The sequence below is a fragment of the Trichoderma atroviride genome, chromosome 1, assembly GCF_020647795.1.
Source record: "Trichoderma atroviride chromosome 1, complete sequence".
Classification (NCBI taxonomy): domain Eukaryota; kingdom Fungi; phylum Ascomycota; class Sordariomycetes; order Hypocreales; family Hypocreaceae; genus Trichoderma; species Trichoderma atroviride.
Window position 1 is genome coordinate 5398066 of NC_089400.1, and position 15966 is coordinate 5414031.

A 15966-nucleotide genomic window follows, 5' to 3' on the forward strand; every position below is an offset into this window, starting at 1 on the left:
ACGGCGTCTACGGCGACGCGCTTACAGGCACTTACAGGCCCAACAGGGCAATTCGCGTTGCAATCTGGCACAGTGGAGGCTCCCCATCGCCTTATCGCCGTCTATCTGCTGTGTAATCCTCACTGTCGCTCCCGCAGTTAACCTGCTCGCCACCGTCTTTCCCCGCCATTGCATCACGCCGCTGCCTCTGAATTAGGCGGGTCGGCCTTGATAGTGCCATGCCCATACGCTGTATCATTGAATCAACAGCTGCTGCCGTAATCAGCCCTCTCCATATCTGCGTACACGTACCTAAACTCCGAGTGCATCGCATCTGACAAATATCGCCTTTTGCTCCGTGACACCTTCTCCCCTTCTCCGCCGTAGACGTCAACCTTTTTCTTGCCAAGTCTCGATCGCTGCTACTCCGCCGCAGTCGTGCCTGGCTGTGCTCGCATTCGCATCTGAGACTTTGCTTCCGTAGCTCCCGGAGCAGCTTTTGACGGGCTGGTTAAGCGCACATAGCCCGATATACCGGGTCTTTATCTGATTGCATCACACCACACCGTCTTTTATTTGTGACTCGCAGTTACATCCGCCATGCCGTGGGAACCCAGTGACGACGACCTTGATGGTGGAGAACCGGCTGCTTGGGATGCCCGAGACCGAACAATGGCCCAGGACGACGAGGGCCACGAGCACCATGAAGGCGACGGCGAGGAGGAGGACGAGGATGAAGACGATCCCGACTATCGCGATGAGCCTGATGAAGATGACGAGTTTCATGGTAATAACTTTTCCATCGTGCTCTGCGACGTCTCAAAAATAGTTTGTTGTTTATAGATTACTGATTCATTTTCAGACGTTGATGAACAAGATGAAAACGACGGTGATGGTAAGCAAGACAGACATGGACAAGGGATATATCGATTCTCATTTCTAACACAGACGACGAGCACCACGCGTTTCTAGATGACCACTTGGAGTACGGTTTCGGAGACTTCCGATTTCAGATTGTTATTGAAGATGGAGAGGCCGAACAGGATGAGGCTGCTCTGAGGTTGATTTCATTATTAAGAGGTAACATACTTCTCTTGCCACCTTTGATTTGCTGATTCCATCTACAATGTTACTGTACGTGTCTGCTGCTAACATGACTGCCCAATCACTCAAGCTGGCCAAAGGTCAGGCCTCTTGACGAGGCAGCAGCTCATGACCCTCTTTCGTGGCACCGGCCTAGGGCGTAATTCCGGCGAGCCTAAAGATCCCAATCGATTTCCCAAGGTGCCTAGCGAAGAGGGTAGGAAGCTCATGCAGTCCGGTGTCTTTGGCTCCAACGATGACGACATGCGGCCTAAGAAGCAAATCGCCCGGCGCATTCTAGAACGAGAGATTGGCATGGGAGACCGTATGCAGAGGAAGCGGGACAATGGGGTTTTGGCTCAGGTAAGCATGCAATATATCGATTCGCTGTTTTCTTCTGGTGAAGATTGATGTTATGTATCGTTGTTGATCTTGGTGCATTGATACTGATGCTAACATACCATCTCTCTGACGACAGAGCTTCATTCCTGGAAGCAGGGCGGAAAAAATCATTCACTATGACCATCCCATCTATTCTGGCCAATTCTCAGACGATGGAAACTTCTTCTTCTCCTGCTGTCAAGACTTCAACGTGCGCATGTACGACACTTCCAATCCCTACAACTGGAAGCTCTACAAGACAGCCAACTTTCCCTTTGGCCAGTGGACCCTGACGGATGCCTCCCTAAGCCCAGACAACCGCTGGTTGGCGTATAGTTCCATTCAAAGCATCGTCTCAATAGCACCTACCGATCCCAAGGACGAGGGTGAGCCCTACACTCTCGAGCTTGACGACGGAGATGGACATACGAGGCTTTCTTTCTGGCGCAGCCGTGGCTCCTTTGGCATCTGGTCCGTCAGGTTCTCGGGCGATGGGCGAGAACTTGTCGCCGGTACCAGTGCCCACTCCCTGGTCGTCTATGATATCGAATCCAGAAGAGTTCTTCACCACATTGCCGGTCACCAAGACGATGTCAATGCCGTCTGCTTTGCCGACAAGGGGTCTCCGCACATCATTTACTCTGGCTCGGATGACACAACGATCAAGGTTTGGGACAGACGAAGCATGGGAGATAACCGAGAGGCTGGTGCCTTTGTGGGACACACTGAGGGCTTGACATACATTGATAGCAAGGGAGATGGCCGGTACATTCTTAGTAACGGCAAAGACCAGAGCATGAAGCTGTGGGACATTCGTATGGCCATGTCTACAGACCGGTTCCGCGAAGTCACAAAGGACAACGAGAACCGCGTCGATCGATTCGATTACAGGCAGGACGAATACGACGAAGATGACTGGGACGTGCATCCTCACGACAACTCCCTCGTCACTTTCCGGGGCCACAAGGTCCTTCGCACGCTTATCCGATGTCACTTTTCGCCATCCTCGTCCACCAACTCACGATATGTTTACTCTGGAAGCGCAGACGGCAAGGTACACATTTGGAACATGGATGCCACCAAAGCCGGCGAGATTGACGTACAGAGCGCGACCAATGCGACACGGAGACTTGATCGCCGCACACGAGTCTATTTTGATGAGCCTGGCGGCTGGGGCACATGCGTGCGCGATGCTAGCTGGCATCCCAACGCACCGATTATTGTTGGTGAGTATATGCACCTGCACACTCTTCACGAAACCCCCTTTTGCGCAAAATCTTGAATTGAAATGTACTAATAAACTTTCTGCAGCTTCTGCTTGGAACGGATACAGCATGGCAAGGGGCACTTGCACTGTCCACGCCTTCAACGGAACAAACGACGATGAGGGAGACCCTGAGCTGGGGGACAGCGTCAACGAGTCGCTGAGATCGGATCCCGAGACATTCTTCCAGTCCAACTACCTTGTTGAATAAGGGACAGGGCAGTTTATGGACAAGAAAGGGAAGCTCGCAGCTCAGGTTCGCCTTCATTGTCGTTTGTTCGGTTAAAAGCAGGGATCGTGCAATCTTCTTGCTTGGAACCTCATGTTGTTTCAACTAAAAGTATGATGTTGAGACCTCATCCGGCGCTTTTGCCGTTTTACGACCAAAATACGATGCTATGGGGCTGCATCTATCGCCTGTGCATATGTCGATGCTTGATGTGTAGGTCTATGTGTATCAAGAATGTTGTCATATATAGGGTTAGTGCTAGATGGGTATGGGAGTTGGTCTTTATGCACTGCTAGGTATTTCAAGCGGCAATCCATTCTTTTTTCTTGCTTCAGTTTCAGCTGGCTTGTCATATCTCCCTCATTGACTTGTTCCTTGCATTTGTGCATCTAGTACTTGGTACTATATTAAGTGTCAATGAAACATTCAAGTGTCAGATGCTCTACCAACTTTTCCAATCGCAGGCCAATTTTAATCATGGAAGAAAAATGTATATGCATAAGCAAAAGCGGCTGCTGATCACAGTGCTGGCTGGACTACTAGTATTCCCCAAATCCTACCTACAGTTGCATCCATATATATGCAGCGAGAAGGCCCTAAGAATCGTTAGCAAAGCCCAGATTGATCGGCAGCGAGAATTAATATGGGGATGCATCCCTGGTCCATCTCGTGACTGGCGAGGCTGGCATCAAGCTCTCGAATTGGCGGGCCATCATTGGCCAGTGCTCTGGAAAATCAATTTTCCTCCACCGTAGTTTCGCACCACTTTTGAAAGCGGTGGCGCATGGCCCGTGCACTTCTCGCCCAAGCCTCAGCCTCGCCCCCTTCCCTTTCATTCTGCCCACCCTGTACGGATACAGGGAACCTTTTTTTCCTCTCTGGCCTTGGGCAGATTCTCTCTTCCAAACCCGACATCCATCATCTCGCAAATCCACTTCCGGGGCTCCATCTTTCTTGCTCCTCCTCTGCAAGTGCAACAGACCCTCCACATAAAACCCAAACCAGCCCAGCATTTGCTGCCACCGTCCCTTTTGCCTCTGGCCGCGGTTCCACTCGCAGCCTCGTAGCCGAGACGGTCACTGCAGCTCGTTCCATCTTCTCCAAAGCCTCAGCAACGCGCGCAACTCGCTTCGCGCCATCAATCTTTCGGTAATTATTTTCAGTTTTTTTGTTTTGAATATTCTTCATCTTCTGCCACACAGCTCATCATCGGATTCTCCATCTCTTTCCCCTCTGTACTGCTCAGGCTGTTTTTTCCTTGTCTGCTTCTTACGCCACGCCACGATTGTTTTTAGCTTTTGCCCCCTGTTCACTCTCCCGACCTCGGACAAACGCTCGCAAGCTGCCGACTGGCCACAGGGCCCTCCAGGCATTGACTCGGTCCCACCAGAAGAACCCGCGAGCAGTTCCCTGATCGCCTCTGCTGACGGCCAAGGAGCAAACGAGCTTCCTGCTGCCGAATCGAGATCCCGAGCCGCAACCCACCTGAGCTCGCGCCCGCCCAAGCCAAGCCAGACTTGGAGATAGTCACATCCCCAGACCTTTTTTTCTCCCTTGCATCTTCCATCTTTCCATCTGCCTTATCTCACCGTCACCCTATCTTTCGACTTTGCTGCTGCAATCGCACTTCCTCTTGTCCTGGGCCGAATCCTTTGTGTGTCCACGGTACGTGATTGCTGTTGGGCCGCCGCCACCCACCGTAGCCCGCTATCAGGAGCTTTTCGTCGGCCGAGACATTCTGCACCACCTCAAAGGAAGCTCCGGCTTGGGGAGATTCTGATCCATTTGAGCTCTATAGGAGAGAGATAACAAGATTGCCGGGCTTGCAGAGAATTCTCGACCTGGCTTTCTCGCTCTCCTTTGCCTCGGGGATTGTACGTATCAGCAGGTTGAAGCATTTTCAGTCTTCCTACCTGCCAGCCCATTGCTCGTCTTCTGCACACGCTTGTTCAACCTCTCCATACCTCCCTCGCCCTGTCTCTGTGTGCACGTGTCTTGGTTACTTCTTTACCCAGCCCAGCTTCTGTTTCTCCCATTGCCTTCATTTTTTCTTGGGCAAGGATCGACAAGATAAGTCGCTTTAGGAGTACTCAACAATTTCAAGCTGCAAACCCAAACTCTTCCGTGCCCCGATTCTACCTGCAAACGAGCCGTGCTTGTATTTTGCTTGAACATTCTTTGATAACCAATTCTTTCTGATTAGTGTTTTGATCGTCCGAATACAACTTGGACAACTTTCATGTAACTGTCCTCGCTAGAGAGCTTGCAATAATATACAAACCCCCGACATGGCAGACCCCGATTTCGACATTGATTTCTACGGCGATGCCGATGGCGACGCCAACGAACAATCCCAGCAAGAAGAGCGGCGCCAAAGCGGCGAGCACATGCGAGACGACTATGACTACCATGACCGAGACGAGAGACAGCGAGACCATGAACACGAAGACGATCGCCGCTACGATGGCAACCGAAGCGACCACGCTGAAGACTCTTCACATCATCACGGCGTCAAGAGAAAGTCAGAGGAGCAAGAGGCCGATGATAGACCCATCGATAATGGTGCTACGGCGGCCATAATGATCTCAGAGCTCAGCTGGTGGACCACAGATGATGATATCAGAGGCTGGCTCCGACGAGCTGCCTGCGAAAAGGAGATCAAAGAGCTCACATTCAGCGAGCATAAGGTTAATGGAAAGAGCAAAGGGTGAGTTTACGAATCCGCCACTCTGCAATTTGCCAATCTTTTCCTTGAAGCTTCATCCCAAACCCCTCTTAATTGACCAACCCTGACCCAATTTCCTTTTTTCTCAGACAAGCCTATATTGAGTTCCAAACTCGCCAAGGATCCACCTCTGCGAAGCGATACATCGATTCTGTCTCAGCAGACATCGTACAACCTGGCCAGAAACAATTAACTGTCTCTTACTGGAATCCCGGCGTCAATCCCTTCAGAACTCTTCCCAAAGATGCACCAACCCGCGTCAAAGAGCAGCCTCGGGCCGCTCCCTCCGGGTCATACAATGATCGCGGCAACTATGGAGGTTTTCGTGGCCGAGGTGGCATGGGCGGACATCGAGGCGGCATGAATCCTGGTTTCAACCGCAACTACGGCGGAAACATGGGCTATAACAATAATAACATGGGAGGCGGCGGTTTCAACGGCCCAATGGGCGGCGGCGGCGGCGGCGGCGGTGGAGGTGGCTCTCACTACCTTTTCAGTGGCCGAGGTGGTCCTTCAGGGATGATGAGAGGCGGTCAGTCTGTAATGCGTGGCAGAGGCGGCGGAGGCGGCGGTATGATGGGTATGAATCCAATGGGAGGCATGGGCATGGGAATGCCCGGAAACATGGGTATGGGCATGATGCAAGGTATGAACGCCATCACTATACGCCACTCCAATCCCCAGATCATAATCTATCAAAGGGCATCGGTTACAGGCTAGGAACTGCCATCGATGCCTTCACCCATTGCACAATCATCAGCACCCTCAGACACAGTCATTGCCCATCAAGAGCCAAAGCGGCTGTCGCTTGCACCAGTAGTGCAGCGAAAAGAACCCACAAACGAGGCAGAAGTGCTTTATAAAGATGGAGAGGACAGCGATAGCGATTCTAGCTGCACTTTGAGCTTTTGGGGAAGTGACCGCTGCAACGCTGGGGACACCCCGTGTACCAGCGAGTGTACTAGCGACACAAGCTCCAGCGGCAGCTCTGACGACGACGATGATGATAGTAGCAGCGAGGATGATAGTAGCACCGAGGATGATAGCAGCAGCGAGGATGATAGCAGCAGCAGTGAGGATGATAGCAGCAGCAGCGAGGATGATAGCAGCAGCAGCGAAGACGACAGCAGCAGCGGCGAGGACAATACCAGCGGCGAGGACGGTAGCAGCAGCGAGAGCGATAGCAGTAATGCTGGCAATGGTAGCGGTGATGACGAAATGGATGCTATGGATATCGACGAGCACATGGAGCTCGAAGAAGCAGACATGGATCTCTCAGAAGACACAAGCATGCCAGATGTCATGGAGACAGAGCCGCAAGAAGAGAACCCTTTAATTCAGGCGGCGGGCTCAGGCCAAGCGGCGAATGCGAGTGCAACTACGCCCTTAGCGGCGCAGCTACAGCAGAGTCACCACTATCCCTCTCAAGCTGCTAGCCAGCCACAGATCCTACCAAGCCGGCGCTGCCCTATCCATTGGACGCAGACCCCTCGCTGCTTGATTTGTGATATCGAGTTCTGGCGCGTCCAATGGCTCATCAGGGGCTATGACATTGGCCCCATTCCACCTCCGCCACTCCCCATCGATCCAAGACCACTTCACCAACTCAGCGCACCTTTTATTCTACCTTCTCAACTTCCCACTAGTAACGCTGCTAATTCACGCATAGGTTTCCAGGGCATGCCTCCTAACTTCCCAGGCGGATTCGGCTTTGGGCAGCAGCAGGGAGGAGGCGGCGGCGGTGGAGGCAACAGTGGTGACTGGGGCAACCCTCATGGAGCAAAGCGACCACGTCCCGAGTAAACCGACATCTCCTCAATTATAGGATGGAGAATTTAAGCTAGGACTTTAAGTGCGATAATGCAAGGAATCGGGTTTAACTATTATTAGGGAGAGAGGGAGGGAATATTATTCGATCTTTGCTTGAAAGGAACCTCTGGACAAATTTTCAAAATTTATTGCATTAAGAAGGGTTATTTATCTTTGTTTTTTACAAGCAGTGTATAATAGAACAAACGCTGGGTTGTTTGTTATTGAGACGCCAGGAGTCAGAGCTTCTTTGCTTTTTATTATGAGGAAATTTTGTAACGTTTGTCTTTACACGGCTTTTGGGAAGGGAAGTGGGACTCCCTTTCATTATTTATTGGTCTACCAGGGGAAACAAGAGGCAAAACTGGCTTGATATCTGTACAAGTTTCAAAGGAACAAGACAATTTAACAAATAAAGCAAACGAGAGAGTTAACCGTGACTCCGTACATGCGTATAGGTGACCGTGAAGGTAGTAGATCAAATCAGTCCTTGAAACAAGAAAGAGGAAGAGGTATGGAAACGTCGATATATAAGGCTAGGAAGAGCAAGGAGCAACAACAGGGTAGCTAGCTAGCTACTACTAGCCTTGCAGCCGTGATATTGCTGCCGCCACCAGTTGCCTGATCTGGAGCCATCTGTCTGTGAGGCTTCCTCTCATTTCCTCCTCACCAGCAGAACTACTGCTTAGTAGCTCTAGGGAGTTGGTGATGTCGCCATCATACTTGGTGAGTGCTTTTAAGAGCGCAGCGTCTATCAGGTGACGATCCGCGTCTTCATCTCTTACGCCGTCCAGGACAGCCTGCCATTGCCGAAGGGGCAAACAGAGCATTCTCAGCGCAACGTGCGTACGATAGCATGCTGTCTGAGAGTCCAGCATATACTTTTCCCAAAAGCCCGCGTCTTCGAGATGCTCTCTCTGAGTGGCGTTTAATAAGGGGCAGATGTAAGGGTCAAGGCAAGTTTCGTCCCAAGGATTGATTGATGACGGCAGTGTAAAGCCATACTCCACGAGTAGCATGTCATTGGCATGAGGCCCGTAGCGGATGAACACTTCCTCTCCAGGCTCGTGTGTGCGAGTGGTAGTAAAAGTGAAGAACTTGTCGTTGAAGGCGGCCGTACAATAGCCCTCGGGTGTGTGGTTGAAAAGATCTGCCAAGGGCTGGAGCGCCATGTGATCCTGCTTTGGTAGCTTCTCCGTCTTTCGATTTGTGTGATAGAATGTTCGCGTATTGACCAAGAGCCAATTGTACAGGTATTCATCCTTTTGAAGCTGTGGGTACGCTGCGGCCACAATGGCCCAGTCTTTGCTAAACTTTTCTTGCTGTGCTGCAAGTAAAGACTTGGATCCCGGAGGTAGTAACGCACGTAGCTTGGCTGGCCAGCATATAGGCATACTGATGGCAATATCTCGCCGAGAAGGGAGGACAGGGCGCCATATTTCCAAATCAGGGTTTGAATCGAGGCAAAGTGAAGCAGCAAGAATGGCGTGAACAGTAGCACCGCGGAGAGTCTTGGAGATGTCTTTGGGAGTATTGCTGAGAGTACGCAAAGCAGATACAGGAACTTGGAGAATGACTTGGTTGGCCTAGTCATGGTGTTAGCATATAATATCGAACTTGACCCAAGCTTAGCGGCTCGAGAATTATTCAAAGCGCAGAGTGAAATAACAGTACCTCTAGATGGCGGGTTGCAACAATACCAATACCTCTCCCATGCAGAGCTTTTGGATGAATCCCATTTAGTTCAACACCTATGGAGGTTGTCCATTCTAAAAGCTGCTCGATGGCTGCTTCCATTGCTGCGACTTGTGCTATAAGTGAGTTGATCAAATTGAAAAAAAAAGTCGTCCACGGGCGGTAAAATTATGTGATATGGCGATACTATGGGGCGAGATGGTGAGTCATTAGCTCTTAAGCTATGGCGAGGTAGCGCTGTTGCAGCGCCTACAGTGCCAAAGCACAGGCAGCTTGTTTACTGCGAAACGCCATATCAGTGAACCATTTCTCCCAGCCTTCAGGCTATTCATTCAGTATTGTCATAATGTTCAATCATGGCCGGTCTTGGTACTTGGCAACGTAGTATTGCAACCGAAAATCATCTCTATTGCTGGCAAATTTGTTTATAGGGCAACCGTCGGACGGGCGACGGCGTCGATGGCGTCTTGAATGCTTGAACGAAATTGCCGTGGGATAATAATGCAAACGCCATTGCAGGACTCGCATGCAGTAGGACTGGCTATAGGTCGCTAGTATCTGTACCATGGTATCGGCATTAGTGGTTTTGTTTTACCATTGGAAACATCAACACCCGAGCACCAGTAATGGGCGGAAGTCATGAAAACATACCCGCAACTCTGCTGAGATTCCTACGCCAAGTGTTATGACGAAGATAGATTTTGGGTTGGAAAAAGGAGTGGTTAGCTCAAGAATGATAGCAGGATGGGCGATTGGTAAAACGATTAGCACTCTATGCTCTCCAGGTTCAATACCTCAAATATATGAGGGAGCTGATGCGTCGGCCACCCCCAGAGTGAAGTTATAAATTCTCGAGATTGCTTTGTAGAAAGCATTGGGAGCAATGTTACATACCTATCAAACGGCTATCTTGGAGAGAAGCATAGCACCGCTCTGGCAACCTGTGACAACGACCGACCGGTTCGTATTTTGTCGTGCTGTACGTTGGTAGAGTACAGAAAAAACATCCAGGGCCAAATTATCAAAGAAGTATCTAGATACTCAGGGTAATGCCAGACACCGCGTGAGAAAAATTCTCGTGATGTAGACACCCTTTTATGTGGCAAAACAGGCAGAGATCTGGAAAGTCGATGTCTCAATCTACCGCGACTATTTGAGATAGAGAGCCAGATTCTATCTGCAATATTCGAGAGACTTGGATGGATATTCGAGAATATTTTCGTCTCAATTCTTCAAAATTTCGCTGTAGCATCTTCATGTCTTGGATGCCAGCGGTTGCGTGTTCATGGCATGCGAGATCGTGTCTGAGGATTCGTGTCTGAGGATGCATGTCTTCGCCGATCTACTGGAGCCTCACGAGATTTTGATTAGTAGAGCACTGTAGAAAGATGCATTGATGAAGAATAGACTGAGGAACCCTTGTTTGAACAAACCAGAAGCGCTGTCGGTTCGGTATTTCTCCATCTCGAGGATAGAGACAACACTATGAAGCGCATTATTGGGGTTTCTAGCTTCAAAAGTAGCTTAGATGGCAAAAGCGTCATGAATCTTGCGCTGCAATCCTCAGGCACTGTTGAGATGTCAGATTAAAACAGCAAGAAGCGTTCAAGACCAATGGTAAAACATTGTAATCTGATCGAAAGGAAAAGGAATAAATTTCTGGTGTCTACGCGGAGGGGGGAGCAGGACCTTCCCTGAATGATTTTACGAATGCGCTATCACACATCTTATCGATTCACTTATCTATGATGATATGGACCACGTGCAGCATGTTCAATGAGAAATAACGTGACAACAAAACACATTTGGGAGTATTCTTCATATTCTTTCCTCTTCTACAGTCAATTAAGACATCAGTGATGCATTCATACTATCGATCTTCATCGTGGATCGTATTCCTGTTCCACTGGCAAGTGACGCACATCACCTTGGGGAAATGATTGTTTGACTAACGGTTCCCATTTCCTAGAATTTAATCAATCACAAAGGGAACGCCGAGATTATCCTAGCAACTTTCAACAACAACGATGTCAGGAAAAGAGCGTACGGGATACAATCTTGGTATTGCGTGTCTCTGAGAAAGTTTTCATCTGCCTCTTTCCATGACTTGCGAGTATCTTGTACGTTGATATTGCATGATCTAATTGCCATGGGATGGTGAAAGGAAGAACCAAGCATATGCCATATCACGACGAGGACGACACTGAGATGACCACGTTCATCATACATATCGACAGAGCCGCTAATCATACCGCGGGCTGGAGATGTTGTTTCTGTATTCTCTAACAAGGGACTTGGAGAACAAAGCTTTTGCCAATCCAACATGCCGGTATGCTCTACTATAACAACAATGAAAGGGTAGCTGATGCAGCCTTTGCTAGTATGGTGTGTTGGGAAACGACAGTTGGCATCAGCTGATAGCCAGATCTACTATCTCGATCTTCCATCTCGATCTACTATTTCGATTTTCGAGTCTCATCCAAGCTTCTAGAAAGTGGCACAACAGGCTCTTCCTCGCACCTTCAAGCTCAATAACATACTTTTCGCCGCGCACCCTTCTTGTTCACAATCCGGGCCGGGCCGTGACCCCTAGATCGGCAGGCCCACTAGTCCGGCGCCGCTGATACAGCTACAGTTCGACGCCGGCTCTGATCAAACACGTTGGCTCTGCCATTGTTCTAGTCTTTAGCCCGAATCATTGCCCAGCACCAGCCTGACGACGCTGGCCGTCTTTACTGGTGCCACGCTGCAACTGAGATGTACATGTACCCAATCTAAGCTTGACATCTCACAGGCTTTTGCGTCCTAAAAGCGGGTCGTTGGAAGCTTACATCTCTCTTCAGAGCCATCAGCCCGCCGTTTAGCGGCCGAAGCATCTCGACGGCGCAACGCGGGGTCCACACCTCCAGCGGAAGAATGTAGTATCGCTAGCTGGGCCATTAGAAGATTTTCTCCTTCTGAGATAGCACTAGCAGCTGGCGGAACAGGGAAAGGGAGCACCCCTGAACGGATGCCCAACGGCGATGAGCTCCATTTTGCGCACCCGCCACCTCGAGCTTTTTTCTTTCTTCCTCTCTTCTTCATTGTGAAGCTCTCAGCAGCCACAGGCATTCGAATCTTCTTTGCGAGCTCCCTACGCGACAAGAGGGAGACAGACGGGCGTACGGATTGCGTCAAAATGGAGGCGTACGGTCCAGGCAGTGGCCGCCCGGGAAATAATGTATGCGTCGTCGGTACTGGGGTTACCGGGCTGTTGGCGGTGAAAAATCTTGTCGAGCAAGGCTTAAGCGTCAGAGCTCTGGAGCAAAGCGAAAATCTCGGCGGCAATTGGTATCATTCGATGGATACGGAGCAGGTGTCAGCGTTATCAGAGATGAAGGTGAACATGTCGAAAGAAACAGTGAGTGGCAGAGACCCAGAAACCTTGTTTGGTTATGTGGCACGTGAGACTTACCAGGACGTGTAAACCAACAGAATTGCTTCACAGACTTCCCAATGCCAGATGGTAAGTTTTGAACAAGATGAGCTCCATGGCTGCTGAGAGTGGCAAGCGTATTTGAAGAATTGTTGCTGACAAGCTTGTCGAATATGTACAGACTATCCGTCATTTCCTTCCGCAAAACAGATCGGCGACTACTTGGAGGCATACGCAGACAAATTCGAACTGATCAAACATATCGAACTATCAACAACCGTGACAAGTATCCGGCGAGACGAAGAGGACGGCGTCTGGATCGTATCCACGAGACACACAAGAACCGGCGAAGAAGAAGAGCGAGAGTATGACAGAGTAGTGATGGCGACGGGAGGTCTGAATGTTAGAAACATGCCCGACATCAAGGGCATTGAAAAATTCGCTGGCGATGCTATACACTCTCGCGATTTTAAGGATCCAACAAAATTTGCCGGAAAGAATGTCCTAGTCGTGGGCCTGGGCTCTACTGGAGCCGACACATTGAGCTTTTTGAAGCAGGCCGGTGCAAACAAGTTATATCTCAGCAGCAGAAGCCGATGTTCGCTGGTGAATAATCCCAAACATGCCTTCTCGCAATAACTCGCTAACAAGTATGCTTCTAGATCCCTAGAACTATCAGAGGACGGCCGTGGGATCACTACATGACCCGTCGTGCCGATTCTATGATTCGACGCTCAATGGCATGGTCCCCTCAAGCTTCGAATTATGTTGCCGGTAAAGCAATCGGCCTCATCCAAAGTTATACGTTTCCGACCCTGAGAGGGCATCCTTGCTTCAGCGGCGCAGTTAGCGGTCCGCTTTACCGCAGTCCGTTTGTCTGCGATGAATTGCCAAGTCTCCTAGACAGCGGTGATGTAAAAGTTTATGGTGGTATCATGGGAGTCGCCGGCCCCCGGACTGTGGTGTTCAAGGACGGCAGCGAGATTACAGATGTAGACGCAATCATTTTCTGCTGCGGCTATTATCACGATCTCTCTCTGATCAAGGGAGAAGGGAACCCTACCGATGTTGAATACTCTACAGATTCATTTGAGCAGCTGAAGCACGCGAAACACCACAACATCAACAGCGAATATCAAAGACTCTATCACGGTATTCTATCAGAACGATATCCGGAATCATTAGCCGTACTGGGCGGCCTCACAACAGTGCGACCTACTTTTGTGCTCTACGACCTTGCTACCATGGCGCTCGCCAGCCTTTGGTCTGGGAGCTATCCACTCCCCTCGCCGCGAGCAATGAAGAGAGAGATCGACTCTCATTACAACTTCGTGGTACGAGCGCTTGAGAATGGCCCGATGTCATTCCTTGGCCTCCGTATAGATGTGCGAGGGACCTACAAATGGCTGAATGCGAGTGCCGGAACTGGAGTCATAGAACGACTTGAAGGGTGGGGCTGGGAGGCGTGGAAATTCTGGTGGAAGAACAGAACACTCTTCAAGTACATCATGAATGGGCCCAACGTTCCAGCCGTATACAGGCTCTTCGATATGGGGAGAGGAAGAAGGTCATGGGACGGGGCCCGGGCAGCCATTGAAAAGGTCAATGAGAAGCCTATATTGATGGCTGCTGAGCAGACCAAGGGATCGACCAAGGACGAGACGGTAAACGAAAAGGAAGACGAAACGGAGGTCGAAATGAAGGACGAAACAAAGGACGAGGGTCGGTACGAAACTGGGAGCGAAACTGAAAGCGAGACTGAAAACGAGGCCGAAGAAGACGTTGAGAATGCTATTGGCGAGGCCACCGAGGATGCCTTCGCAGCAGATATGATGAAAGTGGAAGCAATGGACTATCTTGAAGCTGAGGACGAATCAAGTCTGTGATTCGTACTTTCGTATAAGACGGACGAGCGAAGCAAAAGGGAGAGCAAAGGCTGCCACAATGGCAGAGGCCAAAGTTCAGATACAAGGAACAAAGAGTACAAGGCAAAGAGCGGAGGGCAGAGGGCAGAGGGCAGAGAGCAGAGGGACAGAGGGAGCCCAAACAGAAAATCGTCGGGGCATGGCGACAGGACACTAGAACGAACATCCGCAAGCATCCCGCACAAGGCAAACGATGCATGATAATGATATAATGATAATGAGACATGAATGCAAACATGCATACAAATATTGAGTGCACGGTTGTTGGTGGCGTCCCATGCGGACTGCCTACAGCAGTCTATCATGGTCCACGAGAAGGCTTCACCCGCTGTCAGGAGTCGCAAGGACGGCGGGTATTTGCTGTCATCGGGCTTTACGACCATCATCGCCGATTTCCTCTCACACAAGCCTTTCTTTTTCCAAGCCACATGTCTGACCCTTTCTGTCTCCCTCTCTTATCAATGGTTCAGGTTGAATTACGCCACCAATTTTGACTCTTCTTTTCTTTTTCTTCACCGGTCTTGATCCTCCGGTGAATGCTGAGCCCATACAAGAGGAGAACTATGGCACACCCCCGCTGAGACAGTCTAATTTCGTGGGGAAGCTAGGGGAGCTCCGCGGCGTACGCAGCCTGATTTTTCGTCATGTACTTGTACAGATATCATGAGCCGAGCCTCACGCCGGGCACATTTGATAGTTCAAAAAGCTGAAGAGGGTGTGGACGGAGAGAATGGCTTGGCGTAGTGCCAGGGCCTCGAAAAAGTGGCTAGACTTGATCCTTGCAGTACAGGGGACGTACGGCTGATACCAGGGGGGGGCGTGTGGCCGATGTACTCATACTTGCGAGCAGTACAGTACCTCTTTGGAGAGAATTCATGGCTACTGGAGCAAGACAACCGCAGGGGCAATCAACTTGCAGAAGCATCATTCTACCTAGCAAAAAGATCATGTCAGAAAGTTTCAGCTTACTTACTACAAACAGACGGCCGGAATAGGAGCAGTGCGTATATGGATTGGGCATCAAGCGAGCAAAAGAAAGCTATCGGATAATGCTCAGCGGAACGGGATTCCTCCTTTCCATGGGTGAGTTTGCAAATAGTACTCCAGTGAGGCTGCGGGCTTCCGAGTAAGCTTCACAGTAACAGACCACCGAGTAATACAGCACTTGGTCGTAATAACGTAGCTAAGCAGGATGAGACATCGAGCCCAAGCGCTTCTCTCTGGATACCGGGTTGCCGGTGCTGATCGCCGTCTCTCCTGCTGTCAGGCCGAGGAAGAGAATAATACAAGTACATGGTTGCATAATTCAGAGACAATGAATGCAGGGGGGGGGGCTCTTCCACCCCACGAGAGCTGGTAGCTCTTACTACTAGTAAAGAGAGTCACGATATTATCCCGCTGTAGCAAACAAACGGCTGATGGCAAACGCTGATGGGATGTGCTTGGATAGCTTTCGTTTTA

The 15966-nt window shown here is 50.2% G+C and overlaps 6 protein-coding genes across 6 annotated transcripts; 5 read left to right on the forward strand and 1 right to left on the reverse strand.

Moving 5' to 3' along the window:
• Nucleotides 1-579: 579 nt before the first annotated feature.
• On the forward strand, nucleotides 580-2918 carry TrAtP1_001945 (uncharacterized protein; the record flags this gene model as incomplete). Its single annotated transcript, XM_014085694.2, has 6 exons — nucleotides 580-766; nucleotides 842-874; nucleotides 952-1059; nucleotides 1154-1425; nucleotides 1541-2669; nucleotides 2755-2918. 6 exons carry the CDS (start codon nucleotides 580-582, stop codon nucleotides 2916-2918), a joined length of 1893 nt encoding a protein of 630 aa, XP_013941169.2.
• Nucleotides 2919-3720: 802 nt separating this feature from the next.
• On the forward strand, nucleotides 3721-4463 carry TrAtP1_001946 (uncharacterized protein; the record flags this gene model as incomplete). Its single annotated transcript, XM_066111230.1, has 2 exons — nucleotides 3721-4085; nucleotides 4232-4463. 2 exons carry the CDS (start codon nucleotides 3721-3723, stop codon nucleotides 4461-4463), a joined length of 597 nt encoding a protein of 198 aa, XP_065967304.1.
• Nucleotides 4464-5224: 761 nt separating this feature from the next.
• Nucleotides 5225-6381, forward strand: TrAtP1_001947 (uncharacterized protein; the record flags this gene model as incomplete). Its single annotated transcript, XM_014085693.2, has 2 exons — nucleotides 5225-5643; nucleotides 5751-6381. The coding sequence occupies 2 exons, from the start codon at nucleotides 5225-5227 to the stop codon at nucleotides 6379-6381; spliced, it is 1050 nt and encodes a 349-aa protein (XP_013941168.2).
• A 498-nt stretch (nucleotides 6382-6879) lies between these two features.
• Nucleotides 6880-7464, forward strand: TrAtP1_001948 (uncharacterized protein; the record flags this gene model as incomplete). The annotated part of the gene is made up of 1 exon (XM_066111231.1): nucleotides 6880-7464. The coding sequence occupies one exon, from the start codon at nucleotides 6880-6882 to the stop codon at nucleotides 7462-7464; it is 585 nt and encodes a 194-aa protein (XP_065967305.1).
• Nucleotides 7465-8051: 587 nt separating this feature from the next.
• On the reverse strand, nucleotides 8052-9267 carry TrAtP1_001949 (uncharacterized protein; the record flags this gene model as incomplete). The annotated part of the gene is made up of 2 exons (XM_014085692.2): nucleotides 8052-9056; nucleotides 9145-9267. The coding sequence occupies 2 exons, from the start codon at nucleotides 9265-9267 to the stop codon at nucleotides 8052-8054; spliced, it is 1128 nt and encodes a 375-aa protein (XP_013941167.2).
• Nucleotides 9268-11013: 1746 nt separating this feature from the next.
• Nucleotides 11014-15940, forward strand: TrAtP1_001950 (uncharacterized protein). The gene is made up of 6 exons (XM_014085691.2): nucleotides 11014-11074; nucleotides 11135-11494; nucleotides 11547-12565; nucleotides 12640-12670; nucleotides 12762-13186; nucleotides 13243-15940. Exons 3-6 carry the CDS (start codon nucleotides 12176-12178, stop codon nucleotides 14464-14466), a joined length of 2070 nt encoding a protein of 689 aa, XP_013941166.2. The 5' UTR covers nucleotides 11014-11074; nucleotides 11135-11494; nucleotides 11547-12175; the 3' UTR covers nucleotides 14467-15940.
• The last annotated feature ends 26 nt before the right edge of the window (nucleotides 15941-15966 follow it).

Bases quoted from the DNA above. Each gene is read 5' to 3' on its own strand.
- TrAtP1_001950 (XM_014085691.2), top strand. From the start codon at position 12,176: ATGCCCAACGGCGATGAGCTCCATTTTGCGCACCCGCCACCTCGAGCT. The intron at 12,671-12,761 runs GTAAGTTTTGAA...GAATATGTACAG, and splicing joins AGACTTCCCAATGCCAGATG to ACTATCCGTCATTTCCTTCC. The intron at 13,187-13,242 runs GTGAATAATCCC...GTATGCTTCTAG, and splicing joins GCAGAAGCCGATGTTCGCTG to ATCCCTAGAACTATCAGAGG.